Here is a 17,780-nt window from a genome sequence, read left to right as displayed (position 1 = left end):
GAAAAGCGCTAAATTCATTAATTTGAGATGTGTGTTTTTCTTTAACTAACAGTAATCTTTGGCTGTCCCTACTACCTGTTTTTGTTGTTGTTGTTTCCGAAAACTGTTAAATATCCTGGCTTCTTCCTTACCTCCTCGCAGCAGTTCCTCAGAGCCATCTGACAGGCTGCCTCCCAGGTTTTAAGTCCTCAGCAAGTCCACCGAATAAAACATAGTTCTCAACTTCTAGGTTGTGCTTTTTTTTTTTTTCAGTAGACAATTGGTAGTTTGTTCCTTTTTATTGCTGAGTAGTATTTCATGGTATAGATGTACCTAAACTACCTGCTTTTGCATCCATTTTCTCTTCCTTCCTCCTGTTACAATGAAGGAAGTACCTCTCTCCCTACAAAGGCCAACCATTTGACATGTGCTCCGGATACCCTGCCAGGTGCTTCCACAGCACTTGACTTCTCTGGTTACCATCTCTTTCTTCTGAACCATCCTCAACACCTTACAAACATGCTTGCCTGGTTCCCACATTACAGTGGTCCCCTCTGACCCCTCATGCCCTTCCAGCTCACACTCGTTTTCTCTAGTCTCTTATAACTGTACAACTTCTCAGAAGAGCTATCTACACTCTCATCAACACATCAGGTACCTCGAAGTCCTTCATTACTGTTTGCTCCTAAGCCAGTTCACTCTAGCTGCCATCCACACTTCAGCACCTTCCTCCTCAAGGTTTCCAGTGACTTACACTGTTGAATCCAATGGCAACTTCTTAAGATGTCCTCATCTTATTCTCTTAGATGATGCCAATCCTTTCCTTCTCAAAATATGCCTCTTGCTTCTGTTACTGCACAGTCCTCCCTGGACATTCTGATTTAACATGCCCCACAGGCATTTCAGACCTAACATACTGAAAACTAATCACACCCAATTTCTTTATTAAAACCTATTTCTCAGTCTTCCCTGATTTTGTAAATGCCATATTTCCCTTGCCTCTTGTGTAGCTGGACTCAGAGGCCACAGTCCAGCAGGGACCACACTTCCTAGCACTCCCCCAACAGTAGCACCAGCCTTGAATTTGGCTTTTACCATGTGAGAGGATCTTGCCAAACAAATGCGAATGGAAATAAAGTGTGTCTCTTCCAGGATGGGACTTTTAGGAAGTTTTTCTTCTCTGTCCACTTCTACCAGCTGGAAGCAGAATGTGGAGGCCGTAAATAAGAGCCAGAGCAGAAGGTGGAAGGAATGCGGGTCCCTAACTCACCAAGAGGGAGAGAGCTGCCTCATAACCCAAAACACTTACATGAGCTAGAAATATGTGACAACTGTGTTAAGCCCCAGAATTTTTTTGGTTTGCTCGCTCTAGCACGTGGTATTATCCTAATACACACCATTTTTACATAGGCATTCTTTTGATGGTATTACAAACATGAAGAAATCCAGAGCATATACGAGAGTATTCAGGTGCAATATTTACTGAATACCAAGGCTACCTATAACATAGTTATGTTTCATGTAAATTTGCTTTAATCTAAATTCTGTCAGACTTGCCCACTATGCTAAGGAGGCCTTTAGGATGAGAAACCCATTAAGCTCTACACAGCACTTAAACAGAATAGCCTTCAAGTTAATTTTAAAGAAAAGAATGTTTTCTGGCATTGTGTGGTTTGTTTTTCCTTTCCCTCTTGAAGTAAAATTCATTTTGAAATGTGTTTTTTTGAATTTTCAGATGTTATCCCCAACAAGTAGGAAAAATCTCTCAAGTTTTTCCCCCAGATGGAATACAACGATGCTAACAGTTTTAGAAGTTCTAATTTATACCGTCTACAAAGTTGATTTCCTATTATTGTGTGCAAGTGACACACACACAAAGATTCCTCTTTGTTTTACATTCCAAACAACCCAAATATGTTTTGAAAACCACAATTCTCTGCATAAGAAAAGGAAGTCTTCCTTCCTTTTCTGCGTGTTAGGACTACAACACACAAACATCACAGCTGTGGAATGCAGGAGTAGGATTCAGCGCAATCATTTTTTTTTTTTAACATCTCTATTGGAGTATAATTGCTTTACAATGGTGTGTTAGTTTCTGCTTTATAGCAAAGTGAATCAGCTGTACATATACATATATCCCCATATCTCCTAGGGCAATCATTTGCATATCAAGAAGCCAGGAGTCAAGATCCTGAGGTTCTGCCCTTCATTCTGCAGCTTCCTTGCTGTGAACTGTCAGGCACATTACCACTTAGGCCCAGATTTAAGAATCCGTATGATTTGAATAATGCTTCTATTTCTCATCAGGGGGCTGCAAAGCTCAGTCAATGTTTACATGATGCTTCGGGGTGCTTATTTAGCAAACTGCAGGCCATGAAGATGTAAAACATCATCAGCTTCAAAAAAAGAAAAAAAATCCAGGCAGGGATGGGCGTGGTGAACACTAGGTCTGCTGTTTAAATGCCAGCCCTGCGTAAAAGGTACTGGTTGTTTTTTCCTCTGATCTAATCCTGTTAGTCATTCAAAATTTTAGTTGAGGAAGAAAATGTCAAAAGTTCCATCAAGGGTTTCTGCATGGTAGAGTTATGGGCTTACAGCTTTTTCCTTTATGGTGCTCTGTATTTTCTGAACTGTCCACATTGAACACATATTATTTTCTTTTCTTTTTTTTTTTTTGCGGTACACGGGCCTCTCACTGTTGTGGCCTCTCCTGTTGCGGAGCACAGGCTCCGGACGCGCAGGCTCAAGCAGCCATGGCTCACGGGCCCAGCCGCTCCGCGGCATGTGGGATCTTCCCGGGCCGGGGCACGAACCCGTGTCCCCTGCATCGGCAGGCGGACTCTCAACCACTGCGCCACCAGGGAAGCCCCATATTACTTTCTTAATTGAAAAACTGGTAAATGTAAATATTTTCACTCTATAAGACTGTTTTTAAAGAGAGACGAAAGCTAACTATGTCAGACTGAATTATTGGTGCCAATTCTTTGCTTCCCCCCGGGAGTGTTATAGATCTGCATCTTTGCCAAGGTATCATGGTGGGTGGAGCATGCCTCTGCCCATTGATGCTGGGCTTGGCCATGTGACTTGCTTTGGCCAATGGAAAGTTAGCAGACATGGTGCCAGCAGAGGCTTGAAACCTGCCTGTGCAGGTGGACGTGCACACGCTTGCTCCTGTCTCTTACCAGGAGAACATAATACCTTGGGTAGCTTCTGGCTCAAGGAAGAGGAGAGACACGTGGAGCAGATCTAGACCCAGACTGCATCCTAGAACCAATCACAGCAGAGGCCAGGTTAAATAACCCAAACCCAGGTGATCCGCAGCCACAGGAGAAAAAAGGGAATATGTATTGTTGTCTGAAAGTGAAACTTTGTGGTTATGTAGCATTATTGTTGTCAACTGGTACACCACCTAATACCACAAAAAAACTCAGGGGCAAAAGTAACTCATGGATTGAATTGCAGGGTATAAAAAGGGCCATGTAGCAACCTTCACTTGCCCAATTATAAAGGGGACCAAGTCAACCATAATCCCAGTTTGAGAAAACTCTTTAGTAGACAGGAGTTGTTTTCCTTCCTCTCATTAAATATATAATTATTTAATTACAATTATATTAAGTCCTATGAAAAGATGAGTCCATTCAACAATGAGATTTCACATTAAAAATATATTGAGTTTTTCAACGTTAAAATGTATTTTTTCGCAACATGATTTAATGTTTATAATTGTTTTCCACTTTATGTGTATAACATATTATGTTTCACCAGTATTCTTTTGCCAGATATCTAGATTTTAGATAATATGCGATTTTAATTATTATAAGTGGTGCTGCTCTAAACATAACTAAAGTTAATTCTCTACACATATTCACGACTATTTCCTTGTGATGAAATCTGAGGAACAGAATGGCTGGATTAAGGAATATGTAAATTTTAAAGTTTTTACTATGTCTTAAGTGTCTAGTTTTAATTTACTTTTGTAATTAATGGACCAGGATCCATACAGATTGAGTCAGCCCCAGATATTAACTGAGCACAAATTTTCCAATTAATTGAAAAAAAAAATTACTCGAACTAATCCTGCTGGAATATATTGAAAACCTATTGGGTACCAGCTGTACTAGGCACAGTGCAGTGGCCACAAGTACAGACTGTGGAGCCACAACACCTGGGTTCAAATCTTGGCTCTGCTGTTTCTGAGCATCGTGATCTTGTGCAATTTACTCAACCTGTCTGTGCCTCAGTGTTCTCATCTGTAAAATGGGTATAAGAGTGCCTCCCTCATAAGTGCACAGAGATGTTGTAAGAATTAAATAAGTCAATAAATGTAATTCCCTAAAAGCTGTGCCTGCCACATAGTAAAGTCTTCGTGTCAGCTGTCATTAGGGATGAATAGATGAAAAGGTCACAGACCTTCCTCTCAAAGACCTAAGAGTTTAGTGAAACTTATAAAGGCTAATTGGGTGGCAAAATTTTCAAAATATAAATTAAGCCTTCACATAGTCTTTGTTTCAAAGAAAACAGTAGAAAACTGCTAAAGGAAAACAAACCTTGGAATAAAACAAAGTTAAACAATAGGAAGGTGGCTGGTCTTAAAGTTACAGAAACTATCAGGCACAAACTTATCATGTCAAAACCAGTTTGACATAAGTTTAGCAACAAGGTCTATTCCAAGGGAAGATCATATGTGATTATTTACAGTTGCCTAAAACTAGTGGAAACCATGTTTCTTAATGATCAGAAATGATGCTTTCTTCTCGCTGCTCTAACACCTGATACTAGCACAGTGCCTGACACAAAGCAGAAACTCAATTGATAAGGGTTTCAAACTGATGTTCACAAGACCAAGTTATCCATAAACTGCAAATATCCTAAATTCAATTTGTTATGCACCAATACTAATAGCCACCATTACTGGGCTAACTGCTTTGTATGTGTTACTTCATTAAATCCTCAGCTAAGCTATGTAGAAGACCAACTAAGAATGTTTTCTTCATATTCCAAAATCACTTTCAAGCTACTGTTTTTTAAAACAGGCTGATGTTCAAGAGATTTTTTTTAAAAGCTCTCCTAAGGAGTATTAAACATTTTTGAAAATTATCTGACCAAAAATTAATTAAGTAAAATAATTTTGTCTCAAGCTAAATTGTAAAAGGTTAGCTAGAATTGCTAGAGCTGCTGAGATTTTGAAATGGGAATCAAGTTCAGCTTTTCTTTTCTATTTTTTAAAGGTAAAGGCCAAATTTCATGTTTCTGGTCATATATCTGCATCAAGTGCTATACCTATGCATTATTTTAAAGTTTTAAGTAAACGGATTTAGCAAAAATTGGAGCAACCATTACTCCCCCCCTCCTATTGGTCAAAAATAGTTTAACCAAAGTAAGTAAATTCCCTAAGTGAAATTAGTAAGTAAGGGGTGAGCCTTTTAACGGTTAAGATTTAATCTCCCCTGCTAAAAAACTAAGGGTTAGACTAAATCTTTAGGATCTCCTACTTAAAAAAGCAAATATTCTGCATTTATAGAAATGAAAGCAAAGGAAAATGTCCTAACAAGCATTAAAAGAACATCAGTAAAACTCAAGTGTGAATATTTGCCCTAATTTTAATGAAGTGCAGCAATTTTTCGATGAATTTTTTCCCCTTGGCCTAAAGTCAGCTTCACCCTACACCTCAGCAGTGTGCCACAGTGGGTCACATGTTCTAGGCTCTGCGCTGATCATGGTACAGAAGCATTTCTGCTCCCAGAAATTTCATCTCCCAAAAGTCAAAATCCATAATTCTCCAAAAAAAATGAAGAACTCAACTTGTTTTCCAGGTCATTTATGAACTGGCAGACAAGAGAAGACTTTATTGTTAAAAAACAATAAAGTTTCTTTAAAATATTTAGAGGAAAAAGCTCTTAGAATGAAAAAATAGAAATCTAACCTTTAGTGATTTACAATTAAGTTTAATAACATGAAAATTTATATGGGATATTATTTTTTTTAAAAACATGCTTTAAGTTATTTTAATTTGGCTATCTTTCAAGCCAATAAAAGTTATCTGTAGATTTTCTAGATTTTAATTTTTTAATTAAATTTTAACAACACAATTTAAACATGGGTGAAAGGAAAAAATGGGTGAAAGGAAAAAATGGGTGAAAAATTTAAACAAGCACTTCACAAAAGGAGAAATATGAATGTCCAATGAGCACATGAAAAGATGTTTGACATCATTGAGTCATCAAGAAAATACAAATTAAAAACAGAAAGTGATACGACTACTAACCCATTTAAATGGCTAGAATTAAAAAAAACTGGCAATACCACAGATGGCCACGGATGCAGAGCAATTAGTTCATTCACCTGTTGCTGGTGGGAATGTAAAATGGTACCGTTTTGGAAACAGTTTGGCGGTTTCTTATGAGGTTCAACATACACTACGGATACACCTAACGACATAGATGCATCTTAAAAACAAACTGAGCGAAAGAAGCCAGACACAAAAAAGCATGCAATGTATGACTCCATTAGTATAAAATTCTTAAGATAAATCTAATCTATAGTGACGAACAGCAGCTCGGGGGTTGCCTAGGCCCAAAGAAGGGGCAAGGGAACATGTTATATCTTGACTTTGGTGGTAATTACACTGGGGTGTAAATTCGCTAAAACCCATCCACAGGTACACTTAGAACGGGTACGTTTTATTTTATGTAAATTATACTTCAGTAAAGTTTACTAATATAATCCTCAATTTAATGGCTCTCTGAATTGGATTAGGTTGTACCAAATGGTCTGTGGAGGGGCAGGTACATTCTAAGGGGCTGATTTTCACACAGGGAACTCCACTGTCATTGGGGACACACTACAGTTGTCCCCACCTATCCACGGGGATTGGTTTCAGGACTCTCACAGATGTTCAAGTCCCTTATATAAAATGGCACCGTATTTGTTTATCAACTATGCATGTACTCCCGGATACTTTAAGTCATCTTTAGATTACTCATAATACCTAATACAACGTAAATGCTGTGTAGATAGTTGCCAGCAGAGGGCAAATTCAAGTTTTGCTTTAGGGAACTTTCTGGAATTTTTTTTTTTTTTAATATTTTCCATCTGTAGCTGGTTGAATCTGTGGATGTGGAACCCGTGGATACAGAGGGCCAACGGTACTGTATAAATGTAACCCCCTCTCTTAAACAAGTCACCCATGCGACTCACCAGTCAGAGCACCCCCCAGGCTTCCCCGCCGCAGCTGTCTTCCATCCTCACTCAGCTGTCTTTTAAACTTCAGCGACTTGCCAGGGCCGGAAGCCACGTCTGGGTTGCTGCATTTCCGAAATGGCATGGGCGGAGGGGATAGTATGTGGTCAAGCTGCAGAGAGAAGGACAGCGACATCACTTCCTGGGGATGCTCTCAACCAGAATGAAAGACACCACACCCCTCCCCACCAGGCATACTTTCTTCCCTCTTTTCCTTCTCTAAATCCCTCTCTCCTAACACTGTTTTGAATTTGGCTGGTTTAGAGACTTCAGGGTTCCACTGTTGGGTCTTCCATCTGAAAAAGTATCTGGCTTGCTGCAAAACCTCCACTGCTGTGTTTTTCAAGCAAATTAGTGGGTCATGGCGTATTAGTGGATCATGAAATCAAGTTTAGTAGATGGTGACCAGCAGAACAGAAATTATCAGAGTCCAATGAAGGAAGGAAAAGAATCATTTCATGAAATGGTTAAGTTACACATGTATGTGTGTGTATCCAGAGTCATTATGTAAAATATATCTTTCTGTGGGCCATGATCCTCCTAAAAAAAATGAAGAATATCGCTCTATAGATTCTACAGAGAATCCATAGATCACTTTAGTTGTTCACAAAAGAAAATTCACAAGCTTTCGGTACTCACAAATATACGTAGGGAAGGGAACTTTCTAAGCACCACAGCCCTTAATGGAAATTAATATGTCCTGATACCACTTCATAGCTTTTTAAAAGAAAACCTGTCACAAGAGTCATAGAAACCAAAGTCACTTCAAAAGACAGCTTTCTACAAAAGAATCCCTTGTGTCACAACACTTATTTCAATATCTGTCCTGCTTTCAGAAGAAAACCTCTCATACCTGAATAGGGCCCTATGTTTTAAAATGTTCTCCTTCAGGTAGGTATATATGCATGTATATGTGTCTAGATGGTTATTAAAGACAAAAATATTAATGTGCACGTGCATATACCCAGATAGTTATTAAGAATAAAAATGAAGTACAAAAAATATTCATGGATATTCCAACTGCCACAGAGAAGAGCCAGCTTCATAGAAATTTAAAAACAAACAAGAGTTGGGTAACACTGCTCAAAGCTAGGCATTTTTAGGGATGCTTCACTGAGATTTGTTTTGTTTTCCTGGGTAGGAAGAAGGTCATCTGCTTATACTTGTCAGAATTTTTTCAGATTAAGACTCTCATGGGTGCATTTACAGGAAAAGGAAATTCATGGATGAAGTCATCTATGTGTCTGTCTATGCCATGCAGCATATTCAAAACCATGGCACAAAAAGAAATCTGACCTTGCCTATGAGTAACTCCTCTCAAGCCAGTTGAAATGAAATAGACTACGCTCACTCAGCTGTTACGTGATGTCAACTCTCCCCCAAGCCCAGCTGTATTCATTAGTAACACAGAACAGCTGAATTTCAAGCACTTGTCAATCAGTACCATCTGAAATTCATTGCCAGTCAGTATTTTACTGTATTTCATTGCCACTTAGTAGTTTAGTGAGAGGTCCTCAACAAACTGGAGGCGCATCCACTCCAGGACCTGCCCTGATCAGCAGGGAAAAGGAATTGCAGATTGTACTTTTGGAAGTATTTGTTAGGGCTGCTGTTCATTACATCCGTGTCCTCCTTAGAACGGCCTCCAAGAGCGAATTTCTGTCTAGCGTTAGACACTTTGCCCTTAAACCTTACGGACAATGAAATGTAGCAAGGGCACCTTGGACAGTAACACACCAGCTACTAGAAAACGCAGAACCCAGCCAGGGGTCCAAATGCAGTCAGTCCATTACACAACGCAGAGGTTAATTTTGCCTCCTTCTTAGCTCTATTTTATGCCCTTACCCCTGTTTTTTTTTTTCTTTTTTTTTTCTGCCAATATTTTGGGGAAATTTTAAGGAAATTTGAAACAACTACTGTAAGATTAGTATAATAAAAACCATGTTCCCTTGACCAGTGGTGAATTGTTAACTTCCGCCCATGACTTTTACTCCTTCTCTCTCTCTCTCCCTCCCTCCCTCCCTCTCTCTCTCTCCCCCCCCTTCTCTTTGCCCTACCACCCCTATAGTGAGAGTTAGTTGCAGACATTGTGGATTTTTACCCCTCAATACTTTGGCCTGCCTCTTCAAATAACAAGGACACTGTCTTAAATTCTCCTGCCCTGTATTAAATGTATTCTTCTAAGATGTCTCAAATCTTCTGTTATCAAGGGAAGTATAAATTCTAGGGAAAAAATAAAATATGTGGACTTAATATTAAAAATTTGCTTTTACAGCGAAAGAAAAACATGCAGCCACAAGGTGGCAATGTGTCATAGACATTCAACAAAATGCCCCAGAATCGCTACTACTCGCATAAGTGCACCAAGAACCCCTCAGAATAACCAAGTGAGTTAGGGTCCATTTCAGCTAGTCATTTTCTCTTAATTACTAGTGGCAGCTGCATTAAATACAAATATTTATTGTTTAAGGTTCACCAACTTCTGCTACTTATTTTTCACCCGAAGTTAAATTTTTCAGCTTGTGGAATTATAATTAATTTCTCTGGGGAAGTTTGTTGTATTGCTAATTAACAGAGGGTGAAAAAAGTAAGCAGAGGAAAGAAGATAATTCCTAAGGAGGAATTATGTGATCTCCTTACATATTTCCAACAAAGCCATAAAAGACCTGAAACAAGTGTAGAAGAAAGAGAAGGAAGTCAAGGAGAAAGTGTAGGCAAATAAAAAAGAAAATCCATGTCATCACATATAGAGTCATGAGCTACTGGTCCATAAGCCAGAGTTTTTTAATCAGAATCACAACCCCAAGAGAGGAGTATTATTTTAAATCTGGCAAAATCGAGGCAGTGAACTGTGAGGGCTGCAAATGTTCCCAACACAATATAAGCAGAAAAACCCATAAGCATTGCGCCATGTTCCAGGATCCCATTTTCTTCCTCACATCAAAATCACACTCTCAACAGCGCTCTCTCTAAATATATCATTTTTCCAAATTTGCTGTGTTGTCAGTCGCTCTACTTTTCTTTCTACAGTTAGTCAGAGCTTCTCAAAATGGTCCACTACAGCCTTGCAATTTATTTTTCATCTTTTGTCCTGATTCAAACACTCATGATCCCTTTAAAACATTTCATCAGACCCTGGAGCTTAAGGCAGACAGTCAACATATCACTTTGGACACTGCCCTCTGAATGATTTCAGTTTAATGTTTTCCAAGCTTTCCAAACTTCCAAAGTCTCCACAGTACAAGGAATTCAACTAAAGACTGAGGTTGTCTTTACAACTTTCACTCATGTTCAAGGACATCTAAGCCTGCATTTGTCATACTTGCTCTGAATACTTCTAATTTCCCTCACCAAGCAGTCAGTGGACTCCTGGAGAGCCAGACCCTACTCCCTTGTCACATACTCACCTAGCACACCGCTAGCCACAAAGTATCCTGGACTGAAACACATTCTCTGTACTTCATTCGCTGATGGCAAGCATTGATTTGTGGTAGACTAGCTTTCCTCAAAACTACCTACCTTTAGTTTTCTTAACCGCTTTTAGTTCCAATAGCCACAAAACAGTTAAGGTGCATTTGCATATTACTGAATTTGGAAGTCAGACAGACAGGGACCAAACTTAACTCTTACAGGTAAGCAACCTCTCTTGCTAGCAGTTTTTTTTTTTTTTCTAATTGAAGTATAGTTGATTTACAATGTTTCAGGTATAACAAAGTGATTCAGTTAAACACACACACATACATATACACACACACACATGTATATGTATATATACACACAATCTTTATCAGATTCTGTCCCATTACATTATTACACGATATTGAATATAGTTCCCTGTGCTATACAGTATGTCCTTGTTGTTTACCTATTTTATATATAGTAGGATGTATTTGTTAATCCCAAATTCCTAATTTATCCCTCCTACCTCCTTTCCCCTTTGGTAAGTTTGTTTTCTATGTCAGTGAGTCTGTTTCTGTTTTGTAAGTAACTTCATTTGTATCATTTTTTAGATTCCATATATAATTGATATCATATGATAACTGCCTTTATCTGACTGACTTACTTCACTTAGTATGATCATCTCTAGGTCCATCCATGTTGCAGCAAATGGCATTATTTCATTCTTTTTTATGGCTGAGTAACACTATTCCATTGTATATATGCACCACATCTTCTTTATCCATTCATCCGTCAATGGGCACTCAGGTTGCTTCCATGTCTCGGCTATTGTAAATGGTGCTGCTGTGGACACTGGGGTGCGTGTATCTTTTCAAATTAGAGTTTTTGTCTTTTCCGTATATATGCCCAGGAGTGGGACTGCTGGATCATGATAACTCTATTTCTGTTTTTTAAGGAACCTCCATACTGTTCTCTATAGTGGCTACACTGACTTACATTCCCACCAACAGTGTAGGAGGGTTCCCTTTCCTCCACTCCCCCTACAGCATTTATTATTTATAGACATTTTGATGATGGCCATTCTGACTGGTATGAGATGACACCTCATTGTAGTTTCGATTTGCATTTCAGTAATAATTTTGCTAGCAGTTTATCACAGGAAACATGTAAGCGTCCTAGAGAACAAACGGTGTACACAACTACTGTAAGTCTGATCCAGACTTGGGGAAAAGTTTCCAAAATTACCAGTCCTACAGAAATGCTCATCACCAGAAATCTATACCTATCTGCTATAGTGATCATCGCCAACCATTGTCTGCTGTTTTACAACTAGCAGGACGAGTAACACAGAAGAGTCCACCACAATTACACTGTGGCTTCTGCCATCAGTGAATATGAATTAAAGCCAAATCATTTACAAGACTGGGTCTTATTCTGTTTAGTGTCTCTGCCATCACCACCACCACCACTACCACTGTCTCCAAACATGGACCATGTGTTTCTTCTATGGCTATATCCCACAGTTTCATCCATCTCTTTCTAAAAAGGCCTATTATACCTTTCGATGAACACTGAACTTGCAGCCTTCTTAACTGACAGCTTTCTCCAGCCTCATCTCCAGACACTTTCCTGCCCAAGCACACAAGTTCTCTCATTTACATGTTCACATAACCATTGTTATTTGGAAACTAAAGCGATTTTTCCAACTTCAGTAAATGGCAACTCCTTCTGTCTAGCTTCTCAAGTCACAAACCTTACACTTATTCTAAACTTCTCTTTCTTATTCTATAGCTGATCAGCAAATCCCCTAACTCAACCTCTAAAATATATCCAGAACCCAATCACTTCACCACTTTTACTGCTACCACTCCTGTCTCTGCCTTCTGGATCTCTCTTGAAATAGCCTCCCAAGAGATCTCTTTGCTTCCATCCTACTTCTCAGCACAGCAGTCAGTGACCCTTCTAAAACATAAGCCAGAGGCTTATGATCCTCTGCTTGGAGTCCTCCCATGACTTCCTCTGCTTGGATCCTCTGCTTGGAGTCCTCCCATGACCTCCCCTTCACCCAGAACAAAATCCAAAGTCTTGACAATGCCCTACAAGGTCCTACCACCTCTACCCCTATCCCTCTGAACCCAGCTCCTACTACTCCACTCACTCCACTTCCGTCTGTTGCCAGACCTCAAAAGCCCCAGGCATCTCCCCACCACCCAGAGCCTTTACACTGATTACTTCCTCTACCTGGGATACACTCCAGATATTAGCTACCATGTTTCCCCCACCCTAAAGGTCTCTATTAAAAGGTTACTCTTTCGAGGGGGGGGGCCTTTCTCTAATGGCCCTACGTAAAAGTGTTACTGAACACAAGTTTGTGTGCCCCATGTACAGTGAAGTCAAATAAACGGAAACATTGGCATTTGGAGCAGAGAAAGGTTTATTGCACGGCCAAGCAAGGAAAATGGGTGGCTCATGCTCAAAAAACCCAAACTCCCTGAAGGGTTTCAGCAAAGCATTTTTAAAGGCAAGGTGAGGGAGGGGTATCCCAGGGTTTGTCATCAGCCCATGCACAATTCTCTGATTGGTTGATGGTAATCAATCCTCAGGTGCCAGAAGGTCTGGGGGCTAGGAGCTCATGATCATCAAGCAGTTAATTGCTTCCATTTGGTGGTGGTTTTAGCATCTGAAAAACTCAGGAAATATACATCAGATACTACCATCTAGGTACTTCAGAGAGGAGCTAAAGCAGAGGATATGGCGGAGAATTCTGTCCTGGGAAGGTCCCATAGGGTCCTGCTTGGTTACAAAGGGTAGGCCCATCACTTTTTTCCCTTTTCAATTTTTCTCCTTAGCATCTATCACTACAAACGTGTTAGACCTTTTATATTTGTTTATTGTCCTTCTTCTCCCACTAGAATGTAAGTTACATGAAATTACATACTACTCTGTTTTGTCCACCATTTGTCCACTGCTCTACTTAAAAGGCACCTTATAAATATTTGTTGAGAGAACAAATTGCAAATCTCTGGTATTTAGATTAAACAAAAAATAAAAAAACATATGCAATAAAGGATTCTGATTACTGGAAAAAAACAGGATCAACTTATAATATTAAATGTTACTCAAGGTAAAAATGCTAAAGGGAGTCTAGCATTTTGACAAAGTTGAACACTTCATATATGAAAAAGGCCCTTAGGTTAGAGTAAATGGCATCTTTTCAAAGAATCTTTTCTATATACAAACTAATATGCTAATTTTCGAACACTGCTACCTCTGAAGGTGATTCCTAAATAATGAATTATTCGACCTTTTAAATCTATCCTAAGTAGCATAATCACTGTGTCTATCAGCTCCTCCTTTCAGTAATTCCTTATTCATTCCCAAGATGTGGCACCTGCATTTTAAAGACCCATCCAGAATGCATGTGCCCTAAGGCCAAAGTTCATTAGTTCAGAGGGATCACCTCACACATAATAGGGTCTGACAGTAAAGTCTTTTTTATGCTAAAAAAGAGAGAGAAAGAGATTGACTAGTAACTTAGGCTTATGAAGACACTGTTCACTTATTCTGTTTCTTGATTTTAAATATTCTAAGAAACCAAAGATATGAAAATAAATGAAGAATTGTAACACTGCATAGACTATGCTTGTAATCTTAATGAATTGCTCTATTGCCTCCATCCAGAAAGGAATCAAATTGGCAACCTGAAATGAGTTTATTGCAAAATTGGATTTTATTTACATTTAAACCAAGTCCTATAAACAACATTTTGAAATTTGATAGGGTTCTATAGTTAAGACAGTCATTATTGTTTTCATACTAATTCCTCAGTGGCCAGGAGTGCCAACACTTCCTATCTAATTAGGACATTTAACTCTTTCTATGCCTGTTTCCTCATTTGCAAAATGTCAGTAAGAATACTACCTATCTCTTGAGGTGGCTGTGAAGTTTAAAAGAGTTCATATATGCGCTTAAAACAATACATAGAATACAGTATGTGTGCAATAAATATTAGCTGTGGTGGCTATTAACATCGCCACGTAGAAGTTACTTCGTTCGGAAACATCTCTGTATGTGTACTTCATCATACATGGTTTGCAAGGAAATTAAACTGATTAGAGTTTTACTGAGTTGTCTCTTTTTTTCTTTCTTTATGGCTCAAATGAGAACTTGGTTTGAATGAACTGCTTTAAAATTATTTCAGGCCAAGACAAGAAATAACTGAAACATAAAAATAAATAAATAAATAAAATTATTTCAGGTTGTAATTCTTGTGCTGTGCTCTAGAGCACAGACTCCTGGGTCTTGATCATGGGGTTCTCAGCAGGCATGAGGTGAGGGGCCTACTCCCAATGTAAATTCTCAGGCACAGAATCCCATTGTCATGCTACTTAACTCCTCTCTCGGAAGTATGGGCCTCAGAGGTGGTGAGGACGCAGAGGGAGGATGGATAAAAAGGGCCTGACACAGGCCTTGGCACATACAAGCACTAAGTAATAATGTTGATGGTAACTGTCATCACAGCTCAAGTCTCCCCTTGCCTTAGCCTGTTGACTCAAAGAATAGAGAGAAAATATTTAACATTCTCACCACTGCCTGAAGAATATACAACCTCCCTTCCCCCAGCATCCTAAGATCTTACTATAGATCGAATCAGACACTGAGAGAGCTACAATCTTGGACCATATTTTACTGGGGCCCATTTAACTGAATTTGCTGACATTCATATTGGACTATGCCACCCAGAATGCACGTTTCCATTTAATGATATTGTAAGAAGTAGCCCTCTATAAGTCCTGCCACTCTTCCATAAACATAAGGGCCTATATTGAACAGTATCCTCCTTGTCAAGACTCATCTCTATACAAATATTAAGCAGCTGGGAACCAGGTATTCTGGGCACAACAGTGGACAGGACAGACAAAAATCCTTGTCCACTAGGAGCTTCATTCCAGCTGGAGAGACAGAAACCTGGAGAAAATGCTGTCAGTTCTCTGCACTAGAAACAGCTCTGCTTCTGCTGGGTTATGGTCTTCTTTTATCCTGGGAAGCCCATGAACCATATAACTAATCATGTTCCTCTAATTCAGCCACTTGAAATCATAGGACAAAGCTTGCAGTCCATCACCAGCAAGTGTGGCCTGTCCAGTCTCCATCAAGACTTCATGGATCTGGTTGTAACCTGCAGTAACCTCACTGGATTTCACCTTACCCTCTGCTAGACTGAATGTTTGTGACCCCACCGCAAATTTATATGTTGACCCTTAACCCCCCAAAATGATGGTATTTGGAGGTAAGACCTCTGGGAGGTGATTAGGTCATGACGGCAGAGTCGTCATGAATGGGAAATCCCATAGAGCTCCTTTGCCCCTTCCACCACGTGAGAACATAGCTAGAAAAAAATCTGGCTATGAACCGGGAAACAGGCTCTCACCAGACACTGTATCTGCCAACGGCTTGATCTTGGACTTCCCAGCCTCCAGAACTATGAGAGATAAACTGTGCTTATAAGGCACCCACTCTACGGTATATTGTTATAGTGGTCTCAAGTAGTGGTAATCTTGTTGCCTGGGGGACGTTTGGCAATGTCTGGAACCATTTTTGGTTTGTCCAACATAAAGGGGGCAGGGCATGTGCTGGGATCTAGTGGCTAGAGACCAAGGGTGCTACTAAATATTCTGCAAAGCCCAGGACAGCCCCCAGCAGCAAAGAATTATCCAGCATACAACATCCATAATGTCACTGTTACGAAACTCTGCTCTATACTTGCTTTTCTTTTGTCTAACTGCACCTATTTTTAAGTTATTCATCTTGCTGAGTTATGTGTTACTGTAGGTCATCTTAAAACCTTTTGAGAACAAGAAGTGGGGGGCAAACGGAGAGCATAGATAGAATCTAAGCAAGAATTGTTCATGTCAACAAGATTTGTTAAGCAAACCATTTCCTGAGCCACATTAATTTACCCAACCTATTTAGCTGTTTATTGCATTTCACTGTCTCAATGAACATCCATGTTTTGAAAACTACATCAATAGAACATATTTAAACCAAAAGATGTACTAGATACCAATATCATTTTCCATCCTCAGTTTTGTAATTAATTCTTTGAATCACAAACTTCAATTAGCAATACACAAAGTGTTTCAGAAACATCCTAACATACATTGGTAGATCAAACTACAGTGGCATTCACCTAAACAGACCTGCACCACTAGTTTCATCTCTTAAGAGAATTGATTTTCTTTCTTCCTTCCTGAGAGAAATATGTAAATTAGCACTTTGATACCACAATCTCACTTTTGTCTGTCAACTCAGCTTCAAGAAAGTTAATTCCTTTGCTTATGAACATGCCCCCGCCAACACACACACCGCCAGCTGTATCATCACAGTCCCAACGACAAAGCGCCGCACGGCAGGCGTTTAATTGTGATGTGTACATTAAGCGTTAAATTCAATTGTCTGCAGATGAAAAAACAGAGCTAATGTTATATTACAGTATTTCGAAACATAGCACTTCTTAATTTAGAAACAATGACACTGGGGAAGCACAGGGAATATACTGATTTGACTTTGCATACATATCACCTATTTTCCTGTCACTTTAATATATTCTAGATGTGTCTCTGACCTTTAGTTAGGGATCTGATCTCTGCCTGAAGTCGTTTACTTATCCGAAGACATTAAATTCCCCCGGCACCATCATGTCCCCATCAGCAACATAACTAAAGTTTCTGACCACGGTTAACAAAGCAGGCAGAGAATATACTCCTTACCAGTCACTGTCCCTGCACTTAAAGTCAGAGGGGAAAATCTCCACGATGCCACAAAACTTGACATTCTGTGCCAGCCTCCCCCTCTGGTGGGGAGAGTAGACCCCCAGGCAGGTAGTAGTAGTAGTCCCATTTTACCAATGGGCAAACACATTGGGGAACATTAACCCCTCCAAAGTTATCAGCTCCACAGGAGGTACAAAAGGAATCAAGCCCAAGATTCCTAACTCCAAAGCCCATGGTCCTTCCACTGTTCCAAACCGTGAGAGGGGCTCACAGCAGCAAAGCACATGAAGCCCCAGAAAGTTGATTTTAATTCCCTCTTTCATCCTCGGTCCTAGAAGCCTCCGCAGAGAAGGCTGGGTCTTACACTCTGGTGTCAACCAATCTGAATGA

The 17,780-nt window shown here is 39.6% G+C and overlaps 1 protein-coding gene across 2 annotated transcripts in view; it reads right to left on the bottom strand.

The window, feature by feature from the left end:
- Positions 1–17,780, bottom strand: part of MAST4 (microtubule associated serine/threonine kinase family member 4) — a 568,502-nt gene that overhangs the window by 394,399 nt on the left and 156,323 nt on the right. For both annotated transcript variants that reach the window (XM_029218029.1, XM_029218025.1), the window contains exon 2: positions 7,177–7,330. In XM_029218029.1, coding sequence (XP_029073862.1) covers positions 7,177–7,330 — 154 coding nt within the window. The remainder of the gene's footprint in view (positions 1–7,176; positions 7,331–17,780) is intronic.

Source organism: Monodon monoceros, unplaced genomic scaffold, assembly GCF_005190385.1.
Source record: "Monodon monoceros isolate NGI ecotype Baffin Bay Population unplaced genomic scaffold, NGI_Narwhal_1 Super_Scaffold_12, whole genome shotgun sequence".
Taxonomy (NCBI): Eukaryota; Metazoa; Chordata; class Mammalia; order Artiodactyla; family Monodontidae; genus Monodon; species Monodon monoceros.
The sequence above is the reverse complement of the archived record's forward strand: the minus strand, read 5'-3'. Positions and strand labels throughout refer to the sequence as shown.